At 37.9% G+C, this 18,880-nt stretch overlaps 1 protein-coding gene across 2 annotated transcripts in view; it reads right to left on the reverse strand.

Annotated features, from left to right (window-relative positions):
- The window catches only part of LOC104146895 (protein mono-ADP-ribosyltransferase PARP8), a 120,196-nt gene that overhangs the window by 51,637 nt on the left and 49,679 nt on the right, over positions 1 to 18,880 (reverse strand). Inside the window, exons 3-7 of one of the 2 annotated variants that reach the window (XM_068926972.1) lie at positions 13,016 to 13,053; positions 7,194 to 7,283; positions 6,066 to 6,136; positions 3,567 to 3,644; positions 207 to 301 (exon numbers count right to left, since the gene is read on the reverse strand). In XM_068926972.1, coding sequence (XP_068783073.1) covers positions 207 to 301; positions 3,567 to 3,644; positions 6,066 to 6,136; positions 7,194 to 7,283; positions 13,016 to 13,053 — 372 coding nt within the window. Of the gene's footprint in view, positions 1 to 206; positions 302 to 3,566; positions 3,645 to 4,691; positions 4,861 to 6,065; positions 6,137 to 7,193; positions 7,284 to 13,015; positions 13,054 to 18,880 lie in introns of those variants that run through there. The other variant, XM_068926973.1, reaches the window with a different exon arrangement.

Genomic DNA, 18,880 nt, shown 5'->3' on the forward strand with positions numbered 1-18,880 from the left:
CGTAGCCAATTGTATTAGTATTCAATCACAAAATGAAACCAAAACTAGCATTACTGCCAGCTAACTGTGTTCCTTCATTTTCCTATAATATGTAGAAATCGTTGCTTCAGAAATGACTTCTGTTTCGGCAGTGAAGGAATACCTACATGGAACTCCATTTTCAAAATATTAAAAGTTCCAGAACATGGAAGTGTAAAATGACATACCTGAGAGATACTGCATTATGTCCATAGATCTCTCTCACTGCTGTTAAATCAGCTTCCAGCTGCGGGTGCTTGTGAAGTTCTCCATCATAGCTAACCTGCCGGGAAAAAAATTGTAAAAAGTTTTTATTTATTTCATCATTGGCACCTGTTCAGGTTCCTGAAAGTTCCCCCAACAAAATATACTCAAATGCATAAATATTTCTTAACACCCTGCCCAAAAGGGACACCATGCTGATAAGCTCAAACACTGAGGTTTGCTCTCCTAAACCATTTGAGATTTGCAAAGTAGGCACCCTGACACTGAAATCCCTCAGGACTGAGACCCCTCAAATGCAACATCACGTGGAGTACCAAACTACTCAACATAATGTTTTCTCCAAGCTGTTTTCTGCTATGAACTCAAAGAGAAAAATAAAAATGAAGGGAAACGAAGCTGTGTTCTGGCAAAATGGAACACCCCACTACATCTTCCATCCCCGAATTAGTGCCACAGCCACGCTGTTGTGTGCAAAGGACGCTGCCCGAGTTCTGTATATCTGCGTTTGCAAGTACGTTCTGTAACTGAAGCACGAGAGAGAGTGGGAGAGAATGCGCAAAGGCAGTAGCATTATTGTTTCAGTCCTCTATTCTCTTCTGCAAATGCACAGAGGATAGAGATCCAGAGTAAGAACTAACAAAGAGTCTCAGAGAAAGTGAATATAAAAGCTAAAAAATCTGATAACTTTGCTGTATCTTAAGGGTCTGTTTTTAGACAGTCTCAGTATTTAATCTGAGACCTGATTCAGATTATTCTGTCCCACATAATGACAAAAGGTTGCATTTTTAAAGGAGATTAAGTGATTTACAAACCTAAATCCCATTGAAAATCAATAGGACTTAGGCTGTCGAAACACTTAGCTACTTTAAAGTATTTATCCGTTAAATCCTTAGGGAGGATTACAAGCAGGTGCATAGGAAGTGGATACAAACATTTAATTTATGACCAAAAGGTCATATCTTGTTTTCACTGCCCATCAAATGACATTTCCCATTTTCCACGGTCCTTGTTTCATCATCAGTTCTTCTCTTGTCCCTCCAGCTGTAACCACTTGGAAATGTTAGCATTATCTCTGACTACCACCTTTTCCGACTGTGCTGATCACACAATTACACTGGCATCTATAAATTGCCCTGTAGTTGTTAAAGTAAACATTTCTGTAAAAAACCCTTAGAATTCACTAACTCTATTTTAGACTCCTCTTCCAAGAGTTTCTCTGTGGGAACAGATTCACTTGCCTCAAATGAAGCAGCTTACCTCATTTTTTTGCCCATACATACAGTCAACTATTTTGTCCTTTTGCATATTATTCAATCCCTGTACGCTTGGGTGCTTGCTTGTATGGGTCACTCATACAATTATAACATTCAAAAAAGGACTGTTCTTTTTATCTCTTGAGGAACTTTGCTCACTATTTGGTTTCCTATTTATTTCCTAAGTCCTCAATACTATCATTTCTTTAATTCTACAGGTCTTCTTCAGAACTGTTTCTTTTTGACCACACAGTTTTTAATTCTATCTCCAAAGGAGTCTCCTTTTCTCTCCTGTTAAACATACTGTCAGTGGTACCTTGGGCTATTTTTGTTTGTTTGTCCTCCTTATTTTGCTTTTCCAGTATTGCGTACTCAGGATGTTTGCAGTAATTTGTTATTTTATTTTTATTGTTGATTTAATTGTAATTTAACTCCTTGCTTGACCTGCTGTCATTTCTGCAATTAAATGTACTACCTTAAAAAAATTACAATGCAATATAGTATAAAGCTTCCACTTCAGATGTAAAGTAACTAAATTTTGATCAGCACTACCTCTTAGACAGCTGTTTTAGACCTTGCAAAATGATTTACTGGTCTCTATATTCATCCTCCATATACAGTGTTAAAATTTAGTCATTTATTTGGGCACTGACAGGCATCCTCTAGGAAATCTAGTCACACTGGTTCAAGAAGACTGCACTTCCAGCTCTCTTCTCTCTATATCTTGAGGTTACTGCCCTTTCTGTAGGGTTGAAACAGAAGGCCAGTACACACAACTTATCACCACAAGGCAAAATCGGATTTTTCTTCTCAGGCAGATACTAAACTAAGACACCAGGCTTTGCAATGTACTATGTGTACGCAGTCCACTCCAATACTCCGTAGGGCTGTGGGAGCTGGTAGCTGACGGGAGGCAACACTTGAAGCTATTGCCACAATGAATGTGAGACAAAACCCCAAGCTGACTGATTATTTTCTGACCCTGAAAATACATTCTTTCACTTCCAGTTTCAATTTCACTTCTGATAGCTTTTTAGGGCTGCGCTTTTACTGTAAAGCACCTCGCCTGTTATTTTGTTTTCAAACTACAGCCTGTGGTTGGCTTTGCAGCAGAGCAGGGCTGGGCAGCATCCCGCTCATCAGCATGCCACCCACTCTGCGCCCACACAACCGGCTGGCGCTGCTGACGCCCTGGCATAGCCCCTGCCTGCGCATGCAGGCCATAGATGGCTCCAGCCTCAAGGCTGAGCCAGTGACAACTTTCATAAACATTGACCTAATTTGCTAAAATGTTCATCAAAATAAACAGTGCTAATAACATAAATGATGAATGATTCCGCTTGGGCAATATTTAGAGTAAAAAGATACAAAAAAAATGAATAAAATGAATAGAGGCTAACAGTGTGAAGTGCTCTACTGACATCTCAAAAGAAAAAGATATGAAGGGCTTTTATTTCCCAGTACATAAGAGGATGTAATACAACTAATTCTGCTCAGAGAATAAGAAGGAAAGACAGAGAGCAGGACAGTCATCTTAAAAAATATTCTGCATCTTTCAAGGCAAATTTAACTGAAGAGCTCAGAAAAAGAATGGATTGTTCCCTAGATCAAAATTTTGTTTTGTCATAACCATTTTTACTATTAAATTGCAGTGCTGTTGATGTAACACAATGTCAGTCCTCCAAAAGGAAGCAGATTTGGATCCAATCTGACTTCCCACTTGTATTAATAATAGGATACGCTTTAAAGAATACATAATTATTTCCTGGAAGTAAACAATTGGATTTTTTTTTCAAACATATTGAGCAACAGCTGTTTTTTCTGTTCTTACCGCTTTGCAACTATAAAAGAAATCACCTTATTATGATATAACTCTACTCAATACATTCAATATTGTTCTACTATTTTATAGTAGACTATACATAAAAAGTAGTATACATACTCACCATATTCTATAGTGTACTAAGTAACTCAAGAAAATAATCATTATTATACATTTATAATGGAACGAACCACAGAAGTTTACAAATGTTAACATTCTGAAATTTGTGGTAAAATACCCTCTATTACCTGTCCTCCATAATAAAATTCTTCAGAATCATTATCTCCTTCAGAATCTTCTTCAACTGCGCTGTTGTGCCTGGACTCCTTAATTAAAAGGGAAAGTTAACAATAATATAGGTCATATGTTTGTGTCTTGCATTTATACTTCTAATTATGAATACTGGAATTCTGTCTTTATAAATAATTCCTCCCTGCTCTTTAGTCAGAGATCTTATAGTAGCATTTTTCTAGAAGTGTACTACAGGCCTGTTTTGTCAATAATGAAAGAGCAGATAAAACCCACACCCACTAAACTGGACACATAAAAATACCCTGAATGTATGTTGGATAAATGACACTTTGCCTGGATATAGAGACAGGATGGCATTCTATGGAACTAGAGAAATCAGGAGAATATTCAGGAATATTTCACTCTGTACTTCTGCACAGAGCAATCAGAATCAAAATGTTTATGATAAAGCTAAAGCTAAACTAAGCAAACTTACCCACCAAAAGACATTGGTTTAAGGAACTAACTCAGGCCCAACCATGGGAACTCTTAAGTTCCTTTCTGTGGAAAACTCTGACACATTTCCGTTTAACTATTATTTTTAACAGAGGTATCAACCTGTTGCCAGAAAAGTTCAAACTTAATACTATGCCTAGGTCCATTATAAAACTTTAAAAATTTAAGGATTAGAAAGTAATATGCTTACCCAAGTAAAACCTGCTCTAAATAGGTTGATCTGTGAATAATTGCACTCAAGTAAATAGAACTGAACATGGTACAGCGTGCAACTCAGCATGAGCTAAGTGTTATATTCTGCTTCTTACTAATGAAGCCTATTCTTCTTATTATGTAATTGTTTAAAGATATTAATCCTTGTCTCCATTTGTAATTCTTAGACCCTACAATGAAACGAATCCCCCAAAGAATACTTGCAAAAATCCTAATTCTTCAGTTCAGCCTGAACATTATGTACTTATTACATGTTTTTATTTACGTCCTGCACAGAACTGCCATAATGAAACAAAGATCAAAGAGGACAGTCAAAGATGAGAAGCTACCCCTAAACCCCATACATTCAAAAAAGTCAAATACACTGTTATCACCAATTTCTATGGTCAGACTTTCTAATCCCATTTCCTTACCTTGGCCTCTAAATTCATGCTGTATTCACTGCATGTATACAGAAAGCAAAAATTGTAATTCAGCCAATTTCACAGTAATGTTTTTAAGGCAAGGGATAAAAATCATTTCTGCTTCTACTTTGCTGAAGAGAAACAAAATGACTTCAGTCTTCTCTGTTTAATGATAACCTTAGCTCAAGGGGAAGTGTGTTTTAAAACAGAACTCATATGACCACTAATTCAGTGCACACTAAAGAGAAATGAAACTCTCACACGAGAATAGTGACAAACCCATCCTATCCTGTTCAAAATCTGTAACTGTCTAGCCAACAGAAATGGCCAGCGTTGAAGACTTTTATATAAAGGCTTTTTTTCAGTACTTATCTCCTTAAGTACCTTCTTCAATTAAAAACAAAATGAAAGCTCAAACTCTGTCCCATAAAGCTAACTGTATCTCATGCTTTTAATCAAAAAGGTAAATTATTGCTGCACTTAAATGTCTAACATTTATAGAGCACTATACAATTATGAAGCAGTGAAAGTAAAATATTTCCAGTATAACTTTGTAAATCAAATCTATAAAAAAAAGCCATATCTATTATCATGTCTTCCCATGGTTATCTTCCTTTTCCAGGATCAAATACAGATCTGAGCCTAAAGAGCAGTAATGAAGAAAAATGTGACCAAATTCAGAGCCATCCTTATTCAGTAAAGTCCTTAAGCTAGGCACATGAACTCTGGATACAGGGCTCAATTTCTTGCTTCGGGTGGGAACAGATACAAAACTTTCTTTAAGCTCATAATGCTGTCAGCCCCTGTGGACCTCACATTAACATCATTTCTATCTTGAGTTAATGTCTGTTAAATGCGTTAGGAAACTAAGGTACAGCAAACCTACAGTGACAAAGGTACAGCATAAACACAACTGTAACTGGAAGGCCTTAATTTTCCACATGCTATTTATGGTGAATAGTGTCATGAAGAGGTCCAGAGAATCCAGCAGGATTGCTGTAGGGCACAGGAATAAGCAGGGAGCTGAGAAATGGGATGTCGTCTTGCGTGCAAGACTAGGTTACAAGGTAATGGCATCCTGATCAACTTCTCTGGCACAGCTGTATTTCTAAAACAGACTGTCAGTGCCACTGCTTGACAAGCAGTGATAAAAATGTCAAAATTGCATCTACTAGGGTGAGAGCATCCACATCCCAAGTAATCCAATAGTGAATCACCCAATGAAATGCAGAGAACTATGCCCACTATGCAGAGAACATGCAAGCCCACACTTCGGGTAAGTATGTCTTTAGGCTGAAATTTCTGATACATTTTCGTATATAATTATTCTCTGTAGTTTGTCAACATGCCTTTTGTTAAAATATACATAGAAGAACTACATACCTCTCCATTTTCCTTCTGTAATTTTGATTTTATGGATAAGCAGTAGTTGACATCACTGGTTTTTCTTAATTCTTAAAAAAAGGGGGGGGGAATAAGAAATATCTGTGATAATGTGAAATAACTTTACATATGCAGACCTGAAATATTTAGTTGGAGAAGGTTTTTTTCTATTTTAAATGACAAGCTTTATTTATTTTTAAATTACAGGCATATCTGCAATATAAATTTATCTTAAAGTTCTGACTATAATGACCATTTTTTGTTCGGGTGCCACTCCACCAACTTTAATAAAATTATTCTTTATTTGCATTGGTATAAACAAGATCAAGGTCTGAAGATCATATTGGTTTTCCAATGGAATTCAAAGTAACTCTGTTACGCAAAAAAAAACCCTGAAGCATTGTAATAATAATAAAAAGACTGCAAAGTCAAGTGCTCCTATCTGATGAACTGCCAGAATTAAGACTAAGATTGCTCTATGCAGTCTTGCCTGCATCCTGAAATCATCAGGGAATTTGGCTGTTAAAATCTAAAAAAAAATGTCTATGGAGTATGCACAAATCTTGATTATATATTGTATAAAAGTGTCCAGAACTCTGAAAAGCATGCCTGTTCATGTACAACATGGAAATAATTTCAAATGAAAAGGTTTCTAAAATTTCTCCTCACTGGAAAAAAAAATATATTTTTTCTATAGCCTTATTTCTGAAACGGCTGAATAATTTTGTTTGAAATTTTTTGAAATAATTCACCAGAGACAAAGGTAGGTATAGACAGTTTTATCCTCAATGGTGAAGATTTAGTGAAGTTTCAAGCAAGTGAGCATGAGAACTTGTAACTGGGAAGTGTTAAGCACCTTCCCTGGATTCAAGGAGAAACGCTTTAGCACAGACTGCAAGACATTGAAAGAATAAAACACATTCTGCCTACACAGTTGTGTTGATCCCAGAAAAAAGTATTTTAATTGCTTCTACTCTCAAATGTAGGACAATACAGTATGACAAGCTTGTGAGGCAATAGCAGGCTACACAGTTACACACATTAACTCATCTCTCTCTACATATGTGTAGAGTCTTGTCTTTTCTCACCAAATGTGAACTTGATAAAACACTCAGGACTTAAGATTACCTGTAGCAATCTGATGGAAAATTACCGGGATTGGCTCTGTTGTAACTAACACATCTTCATCATTATCTGAGCTGGAAACATACGTGTTATCTACAAAAGAAAGACATCTTGTACATTGAAGTCCAATGGGGCCATTCAAACCCCTTCCCATAATGCCCATCACATGTTCACCCTTGTACCCCAAGGAACCATATGCCAGGTAGTAAGGGAAGCTCAGCACAATAATCTTCCTGGCATAGGAAGATCTTTTTTCTGCTGAAATTGCTAATAATAGGCAAAATATCAGAAGGAAGATGGGAGATAACAGACCCAAATTTTATATGAGCAAAACCCTGTATTCCAATGCTGTTCCGTTCATTAATCACATCAAAAGTGCTGCTCAGAACCATTCCACAAGGCTTACAGGAGGCTGAACCAAGCTTTACCCAAATAAAAACTTGTTCTATGTTTTGTGCCATGCCTTATGCTAAAACTCAAGCTAGGTCTGATGTGGAGAGTAAAGCTGTCTCCAGAGCTGGGTGCTAATATAATAACAACATTATGAAAAACATCTGTGCCTCATTTTGACTGGTTCCATAGAGGATATTTGAAGTATCTTATAATCACTGGAGAACTTCTCTTCTGCCTCGTGCAAGAAAAAAAAAATCCTTCATGCGACCCTCCAACTTAACAAAAACCTAGGGATATGAATCTACAGAATCTGTTCCAAATTTTCTTTCACAATTTGGAATTAGGGGAGGATATTATATTTGTGATGTTTTTTCTTTTGCTTTCCAAATAAACCTTTAGTAACAACTAGCACGGAGCAGTAACTCTTTATATGGTATCTGGAGAAGCTAATTTTGCATGAATTATTGAACTGCCTTTGATGGTAATAAAATTTTGTTTTCTGTTGATCTGGGCTGAATTGGAACTTATGCTCTTGAGCAGAAATGCTGACAACTATGATAATAACAGATAAAGAGAGAAATAAGAGAACTGAAACAAGGGCTTGATCTACCATGATGCTGAACACTGGTCCCACTTCAGCAAAGTGCATAAACTCATACGTAATTTTAAGCATACTGCTGCACCTGGGTCTCACTGCCTTTGACCACAGTGCTTCCAATGAAATCTTAAAAACGTAACATTAATTTATGAGTAAAACTAGTAAAATCATTTGTATTACAGTGGTTCTTAGAGGCCCGCATCAAGACCAGGAGCTAGGGCTGCGGTCCCTCTCTCGCAGTGACGTCAGTGGCTCCTTCAGGTGTGCTGCACCGCCCTGCAGACGAGCAGCTGCACTGCTGCACGCAGACAAGCACGCGGGGCTTTCCCAGCTCACCACCTGGGAAACAGCCACGTTCTGTCACATTCACACGGCCCTGCTGCGTCTGACGCTCTCCCACACCTTCGCCTACTTCCACTCTGGCATTGCCCCATGAGGTAATTCGAGTAATCTGCACGCAGCTCAACGAACATACTCTGCGAGGAGGTAATTGGTCCTGCAGACTGACAACGCTTTTCCCTGAGCACTGCTCTCCAGTGGGCATGGTAACTCGCTCCATCTGTTCAGCCAGCGCAGGCTGTGTCTGCTTGGCTACACACTTGGCACAGCGACACGTTTTAGAGCCACAGCATACTGCGAATAAAATGGGGTGCCCCCAGCCATCTGCCAGCATTTACTCCTCACATTTGTCTACTGGCATCTACGCCCACCGGCCCTACAGACATGCTGCAAACTATGCCCCCAGGATAGCTGCGTCTCACTCGTCCCATGAATCTCTGCCTTGCCTCTACTTGTGTTTTCCACTGTCCCATCATCATTTCAGCCTTATCACACCGGGCAGTTCTGGATGGTAACATGTGCCTGCTACTTTCCCAGGTTTGGGCCTGTGGCATAGTGCTACCAATGTGAGGCAGTACAATAAGCAAGGTCATCATTTGGCTCTAGGTATACCTCATACAAGATATATATGGATGGATGAAAGGAAATCACATGCTAGAACTTATTGCTGTGGTGTATGAAAAAGTAGGAAACACATATATGAAACAGTAGGAAACACAAAAGTAGGAAACAATCTGTGCTGTACAGAATATAAAACTACCAAGATATACATATAGGGAAAAAACAACTACTCAATAACAGGTCTTACAGCTTTTAATTACATTTTTATGTCCATTGTTTGTCATTCTTTCTTGGCAGCTGGATAATAACTTTTCACTGCCAAGTTTTTGTTTTCCTTCTCCATTTGGCAACCACTGTAATTTTTTTTCTTTACTTCAGTCAGTCTAATGAAACTTCAGATTAAGATAATGGTTTTGGTTTACTTTCTTCAACTTCCAGCTTCTAATAAGCTATACACTGGAGCACCTCTCCTCTTCAGCAGAGCCTACCTGAACCTAACGCAGGGATGCAAGAAACTACCCCCTGCCAAACGGGTTCTTTCCATCACTGCTGCTATCAACCGAGTTCTAAGGGGAGGGTGTTTCTGTTAACGTGTGTGCAATCCATAAATCACTGAGATAACAGACAACAGCAGTTCTACAAGTTTTTGACAGCCCGCATGTATCACTCAGAACATTGATTCATTAACAAAACGCTTGCTACTGTAATGGTTCTCACAGGACTCATGATCGATTCATATTAATGGAACTTCAGTCTACTCATTGCTGTTAGAGTCTGTAACTGCTCCTTAGAAGTACAGCTTTCCCCCAGCTGTTTCAACATTATGAGAAAATGGTTACAAAGCTTTTTTACTGAAACTGTTTTTACCCACCTCTAAAATTTTCACTGATATTTTCACAATTTCAGCAAAGTATAAATGACTTGGAGACATTACTGTCTCAACACCATTCCTACTAAGTTCTGCAGTGTGTCTTTATAAGCATACTTTTAGCTTTCACTTACAATTATGAAACTTTCAAATACCTCCCATTATTTAAAGTTGTCATGTCCTATTAGAGATCTCATAGCTATTATTTAACACTCAGCTGTTTGTAATCTTTTGGTGCAACTATGAACCAGTTCAGCAATAGATCACACTAATCAGTGCCAAAATGATGACGCTAACACAATGCAGGGAGTTAAAATATATTCAGTATCCAAAGCTCTTCCTATAGTATCTAAAATTTACTTGTGGTAGTATCACTTCTAGCTGAAAGAACATCAGTTGTAGAGTAACTTAATCTCTTCTGTTTTCATATATCTATCAAGTACACTGGCAATTTATCTGACGATCAACTCTGACAGCCTCCTGAATTTCCAAATTTGTTCCACTGTGTATTACACACGCTCAGTCTCTAAAGTATACAACTTTGATACGTCTACGAGCTAAGGCAGTTAAAACTTGATCTGTAAAGACTTATCCTATGATAAATTTTATTTGATGAGTAAATGCCCTTCTGAACTCCCTCAACTAGTAGCAATACTTGAAGATCATCTTGCAGTTGAGGAAGATACGAGCACAGAGCTTTCCAGGGCTGACATCATCATACCTTGACATCTCCCTGAATCATCCCTTAAAATACAGGCTAGAGAAGAGAAAGTCACAGTCAGCAGCAATGTTAAGTTAGAGGTTTAGTACACGGAAGGCAAGGAATCTGCTTCACCAAGTCAAAAGGAGTATATTTAGGCTCAAAGCTGTAAAACGGCAAAAAAGTCATTATCATTCCTAACACAGTAAACACCTCTTCATCACAAAGCAAATGTACATGCTGCAAAAGCTTGAGATGTGAATGAAATCAGCTCTTCCACAGGCTTGAAGGTTTAGATTTTAATCAGTAAACATGCACAGCTGCTTTACTCCCCCTCAGCAAGTTAGCTACAACGTAAAATGTTCAAATTCTAGCTGGCTTTAAAATACAGGGGCTGATAGCAGAGAATATTCAACAAGTTTTAGTGACACTGATTCGAAGTCATTGAGCCTTGTAGACCATCAGGGCATGCTGCAAACAGCACCTGTATAAGAGGTTTTAGGTCTGTCAGATGTCAGAGTCTGCTAGGAAATAAGATCTCATTTGCTGTGGAACTAACTGCTGGCTCAGTGTTCCAGTTTTGTAATTTAGTGTAGGGGTTCCCAGAGATTAAGTTCTGTGCTTTCACAAAACCTCACACCCTTAAAATGAATAAATCAATTGCTGACATTTTATAAAAGAGAAAGTTAACGACATACGATGCAGATTTTTTCAGCTATTTGTCCCTCTTTTCACTGTCAGATCAATGGAGCAATCAATCAATCAAGTTATAATTGGTATGACTGTGTTTTTTATGAATTTGTTTCTCCAGTAACTACCTGATTAATAGATTAGGATTAGTAGCAGTTTTTCCTCTGCTGGTGAGAAAAAAATCTCTCTCATAAAGACTGTGAGCATTCTTTCACAAAATCCGTCCTGTTTAACATCAATACTGAGACTGACTTCTCTTTGCATCTGTTTCAAACATTGTGATGTTGTGAACAGACAGATATAGTACGCTCCTGCTTATCAGTGAACAACATCAAAGCTATACTTTTCCAGAGATTCTAACAGAAACAATAAGTATTTATTTTAGAAATATTACAGAGATGTTACGGATAATCATCAAAAAAGGCCAGAGGGTTTCATATCACTTAGTATATTTACACTGTTAACTACTACCAGGTGCAGAATTCAGAAGGTGCAGTCCCGCAGTACTACCATGTAACTCTACTTAGGCACTTCCTTGTCTGCCCTCATCTCAATTTCCCTCTCCTACTTCTTGTAACCCCTATGCCTCCAGAAGTACTCATGCAATGTCTTTGTGAATGAAATCAGGGAAATAAGAGAGATATGGAGCTACTGGAGCAAGTCCAATGAAGGGCTACTAAGATGATTAAGGAACTGAAACATTTCTCACATCAGGAAAGGCTGAGGGAGCTGGGACTCTTCAGCCTCGAGAAAAGAAGACTGAGGGGGAATTTGATCAATTTGTGTAAGTATCTGAAGGGAGGGTGTCAAGAGGATGGGGCCAGACTCATCTCAGTGGTGCCCAGTGACAGGATGAGAGGCAACAGGCACAACCTGAAACACAGGCAGTTCTCTTTGAACATAAGGAAAAACTTCTTTATTGTGAGGGTGACTGAGCACTGGAACAGGCTGCCCAGAGGGGCTGACCCAGCTTGACCAGGAGGGGTTGGACTAGATGATCTCTTAAAGGCCCCTTCCAACCTCAACCATTCTGTGTTTCTGTTAAATAAGCTAGCTAAAGAATATCTTCTCTTTCTGCTTGGTTGTATTTCTTGTGGATTCCCCTTGTCTAGTTCAACCCAGCTCAGGGTATAGCAGTAAGGTAGGAATGGGCAGCTAGGAGCAGCTCTGCAAGTTTACCTTACCCGAGACTTACATATACGCAAACCTTCAGGTCCAGCAAACCCTGAGAATTATCAAAGCACATACCACAGGCTTAACTTTAAGAAGGTGGGTAGCCTCATTAAGGCTTGACGCATTGAAGTGTTTTGCTGGACCAGTGCCAGACTGCTCAGTCTCTTGAAGCATCAAGCCTTATCTACCTTGCCAAAAAGGAGTTGAGCACTTTCAGATCCCTGACACTGATGGCTCCAGACACTGCAAGTATCACAACCCCTGGCCCCAGGAAACTTGTGAGCGACGTATTCTCACCCTGACCCAGCTGGCAAACGATGCCTGAAAGGCAAACCACGCCTGAAAAGGAGAAATGACTGTGAAAATAATCTAACTAATGGAGAATGATTAGCAGAAGGATGCACCTGGAACACATTAACGCCCTTTCAGATATTCTCATCTGAATATTGCAAAATTGCAGTAACATGCATACATGTGTCATGGACAAGAATGTTGCACTGTACCTGGGTAATCCTCAGAGACATGCACTGAATAGGACACGCTGCAAAAAGAAAAAAAAAAAGAAACACAGAATTAATAACAATAACGTTAACTCCTGGCATAAGATTTTCTTCCTCTTCCTGTATTATTTTAGGTTTATTTATTGGTTTCTGACAGTTTCCAGGACAGGAAGTAACAGCTATTTCGACAGCTTTTGAAGTGCTCAGCTAAAAAAAAAAGTCATGCCCATTTTGAAAGCTTACTTTGCTAAATTGGCACATCTTGAATTCAGCATTCCTAAAAAGAATATCAAGAGATCACACTGAGTCCTGCTAGTTTTTTAAGGTTAGCATACATCTTCATTTTGCATTAAATAAATCCAACTCTGGAGCATGCTGAAAGCTTTCTGTTGTATAATTCAAGTTCTTTCCCTTTCTGACTCCTATAAATCGCGTGTGTCAACCTACACATTTAAAAAATACATGATGCTCATGCCTGTAGTGAGTTAAGCAGACACACAAAGGCAGGATGGCAGAGTTCTCTGAACAGATTTTCGTATGTAGTGTATGTACTGTACATTGCTGAAACTTGATACTTGATTCAGTGGATCATTCTAAATTAGGTGAATACAACTTCTATGTAGACTATAAAATAAATCTATGTATGTTTTTTTCGTTTTCTCTATCAAGGAGTTCAGTTAAGTGAGCTCTACTTTCATAATTCAATGACCATGAAAGGCAACCACTAAGAAAAGGTACGTCTCATACTTTCTTCCATAAGTGGATCTATTACAGCACAGCTCTGTCAGCTGTTTTTGCAGATAATTTATTCTAGCATAATTCATTTTATGTATTGTTTGATTAAGAAGCAGAGATGCCTGTTTCTTCAACAGCTGCACATGTTCACATAAATGGAAGCAGAAAGAAGGTTTATTACAGCTGACAACACATTTAGCCACACAACTCTGATAGCTTCAGTCATGCCAGCATTAAATCCCATCATTGCATAAATTCAACATTTTGTGATTTTTCTATTTTAGTTATTTTTCAGACATCTGGAACAGGCAGTATCTACATCCCCTCATCTTGGAGCATTTTCCCTAAAGACATGAGGTACTTAAAGCTAAATAATCTGCAATGGCATTAGCTGTCACTATTTCAAAGAGAACATTCCAAAAAAAGGGAAGATCACCCAGTGCAGGACAAGAAAACTTCCCGAAGATGTGTTTGTAACCATGATTTCTTCCTTCTACCACCAAAAGAAGTCCTTCCAAGTAGAATTAAGAATAATAAAAAAGTTCATCACAGTGAGGGTGGTCTAACATTCAAACAGGGGTTCATAGAAGTTGCAGAATTTCCACACTTACAGATATTCAACACTCAACTGGACCTGGCCCTCAGCAACCTAATCTAAATTTGGAGCTGGATGTAACTTCAAAGTTGGTTTTGCTTTGAATGGCGGGAGGAGCAGATAACCTTCACAGGTCTCCTCCCACCCAAATTACTCTATGTTCCTATGTGCAGAAACCCTATGAAAGTTGTTTCTCTTCCTTCTTCTTCATCATGTGATATCTCTGACAGAAGCATCTGCGCCCACATTAAATGGAAACAAATGTGAAAAAAGAATTCTATACAGTCTTGTGAGATGGAACTAAAATGAGAAGATTCATGAAGATGAAGGTTAAAAAATCATCTCAAATCAGATTCTGTAATGATTGCAGGCAACTTCAGGGTCTAACCCAGAGCCCAGGGAATCCTGTAGCGGCCTCGCTACTATGATGAACCCCTCAGAGAGGAGAAAGGAAAGGTAAAAAAAAAGTATAAAGTAAAATTATTCTGTCATCTCAGTAATAAAAATTCCCCCCCTAGACAAAATTTTGCCACCAAAATGTGATGTCATCTCCATCTGAAAAAGCATTAATGGAATATCTAACTGCCAAACCAAAATCAAACGATAAAATGCTGGATATAATCATGGAATCTGATAGGCCTAAGCTACCACGTCAGAAAAAAGAATTTAAGGGAGATGTGAGCCAAAGCTTACAGAATAAACTTATTAAAAATAGAATGTTTACTTCAAAAAAAAAAAGCAGTTTTGATTAGAAACACGAGTGACTCAGTTTTAAGAACTTAGTTTAAGGTTCCCAGCAGAACTATTTGTTTATTATGCTGGGTGTGGTTAATTTGAAACTGCTAGCCATTTACATGATTAGCCTCCCCACACACAAAAAAGGAATGTCCATTTGTTCTTCTTCTATTTAAATTCATACTTTCAGCACATGTGGGGATCCCTGTGCTGCCCTCTCTTGAGTGTCCTCAGATCAGTACACTCTGAGAAGTACTGTGTCAGAGAAAGCTCTTAAGGGAACAGCTCTTAGATGGGCCATTCCTCTCACACATATTTGAACTCATAGTTGGTGAGAATAAATGGCTTGTTTGAGCCCCCTCAGAGTGGTGGTACTTTGCTTGGGCTTGTTAGTTATGCTCAGACTCTGGAAACAAAAAGCCAAAATAAAAGAACTAAATGGAACAGAATTTCTTTTTCTGTCCCAGCGTACCTTGTCACATATGATCACATTTTGGCACACTTTTCTATGCTCAGGATAAACTTTCTACCAGTTGTGCACCTGCTTTATCAGAAGACAAAACATACCAGACTAATGAAGGTCTCTCTAGAGGTTCCAGTCCTACAGTCACTGAGACATTTTCCCTACTGACTTCAAATAAATTTAGAGCCAAGACAGAAACATAGGACTGTGATGGCTTAAAGCACTTTCAATAATCACAGACCTCAGTGAATATGCAGATGTTAACACCCCTCAGTATTAAATCCCCACAGAGCTAAGGAAAGCCTTCACTCAAGCAGCTTTCTTGTTTAAGTACTCAGAAATGCAACTGGAACTAATTTAGGCCTGGTCTCCACATAGAAGTATAACATGATTATTCCAGTGAAGAGTGTGATTTTTCCTTCTGGCAGTGCACTTCTACTGTACAACCCTATTGCGGTTACATCGCTATAAATACAGCTTATAGCACTGTAATTTATTTCCATTCCCATAAACACATCCCAATCAGCCAACCATCATCCATGCCTGTTCAGGTATATTGCTTTAGCTACACAAAGGTAGTTAAACTCTTGGGTGTAAACAAAGCCTCATTGACCATGTTATCTCTGTTTTATTCAACTTAGATCCTTTGCAGAAGGAATCCTAAAGTACATATATTTCTTGATCTTTAAGCTCAGAACAACCTTCATACTGGAAATGGTCCTGCAAAATTTTTCTTACTTAGCAAACAATAAAACACCATATGAGAGATATCATGTTTCACTGCTTATGAGATTTTAATGTAAACCTCTTATTGCTTGAAAAAATATTCACATGTAGAGCTCCTGCCTTAGTTTAGTAACAATTCTATTTGCGGTGCATTTCTTGCAAATATTTTCTAATGTGTTTCAATAATACCATTTCTTTCTGTAGAGAGATTATCCTGTAAAGGCCTATGTGCATTTGAGAACTGATTCATAAACTAGATGAGGATGAACAACATAATTGCCGTTTTTCAGATGAATCTCTTCCATTTTGAAACAGAACAAGCAGATCCACCTGTATTTGACATTAATGTCTTAAAGCTGGTTAGAAAGGCATTTTAGCCTGTGTAGATTCACAATTTGCAGAGTCAGGATCCACATCTACATAACTTAGCAAGTAAACAGATTATATGCCACCAGGAACATAAATTGCTCTGAGATTTGACAGAGGTAGGACTAAATGGCTTTCAGATATCCCTGAAAAACAACTTTTTAAATGATACTAAACCACACTCTTATACCATAATCCTGAATGGGCTTATATCTTGTTGGGCTCTATTAATCAGCACAGAGTCCAAACTGGTTATACTACCAGGCACAGGCCAGTAAAAAGAATGCCAACATGTAAGCTACTGGGCAAAGAAAAAATGCCATGAAAACTTCAAAAGGTAGCAAAGCAAAACTTACTGAAACAAAGTATGTTTATCAAAAAAAAAAAAAAAAAAAAAGGAAAAGTAACTGTTTATTCCCTTAAATATAACAGTGTTTTTGGCTTCCGTGTGTTTAGTGCATATGAAGAGAAATGAGTGATAGCAATGTTATTCCATAAGATCAGCTTCCTGACATAAACTTGTATCAGCCATTGTGCCAAGCTTTATGTCTCTAAAACAATTTGCAATTGTTTCCTGTGCCTAGAATTGTAGGTTTTATGTATCATGGTATAAACCATGGGATGAGGCATTCATCCTAAAGCCACAACAGTGACGCTATAGCTGAAGTACATGACGTGTCATCCCATCAAATTCACATTATCTCAAATCATGCCACCTGTAGTTTCTCTCTAGGAAAGAAACCCTTTAAGCTGAATTTCCAGCTGTTTTACACAGCAGGAACAGCAAGAAGCATCTGGCACAAGTCTAAGATTTATGCCTACGCAATAGTTATGACAGACAATTTAACTAGCTCTGTCCCATGGCAAAAGCTGACTTTTTGCCTTATTAAGTGTGGAAATCGTGATCTAGTTCCTATTCCAGTTTTAGTTTCTTCTCCTACAGACAGCGATCCATGTGCTAATGTTGTAGCTTAAAAACTTGTTCAAGAAAGGAAACAATCTTTTTGCTCTGTAGACGTTTATGGCAGTCTAACATCAATCTATAACACAACAGAAAAGATATAACAACAGAATAAATATGACCTAATCTCAATGGGTACGGAACTACATACACTGAAGAGATTATGTTTTTAAGCTATCCACAACCCTAGATCTATCTCATCAATGAATTAATGCAAGAATTTAAAAAGATCCACCAAGGTCTGTTCCTGAAGAGAATTCTAAGACTTAGCGTAAGGTATGGACAAATATGTAAGATTAAATACTACTCTGAGACTATATGCCAGGGCCAACTTCTGAACACGCTGATGAGCTAAAAGAAAGGTTAGTGAAACTTTTTAAATAAAAATAACAAAAATACTAGAGAAAACTTTGGACTAAAGGCCTTTTTAATGACCTGAATATTATTTCTGAAAGCACAGCATGATATAGGCCCTCCCTACTCCAGATGAAAAAGTAAGATGGAATAAGAACAAGGTTCAGTTGCACGGATTCAATTGAAATTGTATTCTCTTACCAATTGTTAGCTATAAACTATCACAATTATTACTTATCTTATAATATGAAACTGAAGAACAACATTTCATGAATGTCCATGAATTGTATAGAAAAATTTTCCATTGCCATCTTCACCCTTTTGTTTCATTAGCTTCAAAAATTGTACAAATCCTTCAATGGATTCCTATCATTTTCCTTTAGCCTTCTCTTCTACCTCAGCAAGATGACAGTTTGATAGTGAAGCCAAACCCTTCCTATTATTACTCTTCTGACCGGGGTATTTTTACAAATCAAAGGAATCTGGTTCGTAAGGATTCCATCCACAAACACAGGTCATTCTCTTTTCTAGTAGCTGATCTGATAGGCAGTTTGAAACTTAATAGCTTGGAAATAAATCATATCACAAGTACAAGGTGGAAATTACTATTTTCAGAAGATGTACAGTGGGACACCCTCCAAACTAAACTTCCAGATTGCATTCCTGAAATGTCTGATATATGAACAAGTGCCTTGAGAGTTGGTAAGAGAGAAAAATATTTATTTCTTGACCACCTGAAAAACCAGGCAGGCTATTTTCACAAAAGTTGTGGAATACATAGACAGAAAAAGAAACAAAATCCATTACTCATTCTTTCTTTCTCTCTCTCTCTTTTTTTTGGTAATTGACCTTATTTGAATCTTAGCAAATTCTCTGAAGAGAATCACAATTCTAAACTAATGGTTTAACATTCTGTAGAAAGTTTCAATGTTA

The sequence above is a fragment of the Struthio camelus genome, chromosome Z (genome assembly GCF_040807025.1).
Source record: "Struthio camelus isolate bStrCam1 chromosome Z, bStrCam1.hap1, whole genome shotgun sequence".
Taxonomy (NCBI): Eukaryota; Metazoa; Chordata; class Aves; order Struthioniformes; family Struthionidae; genus Struthio; species Struthio camelus.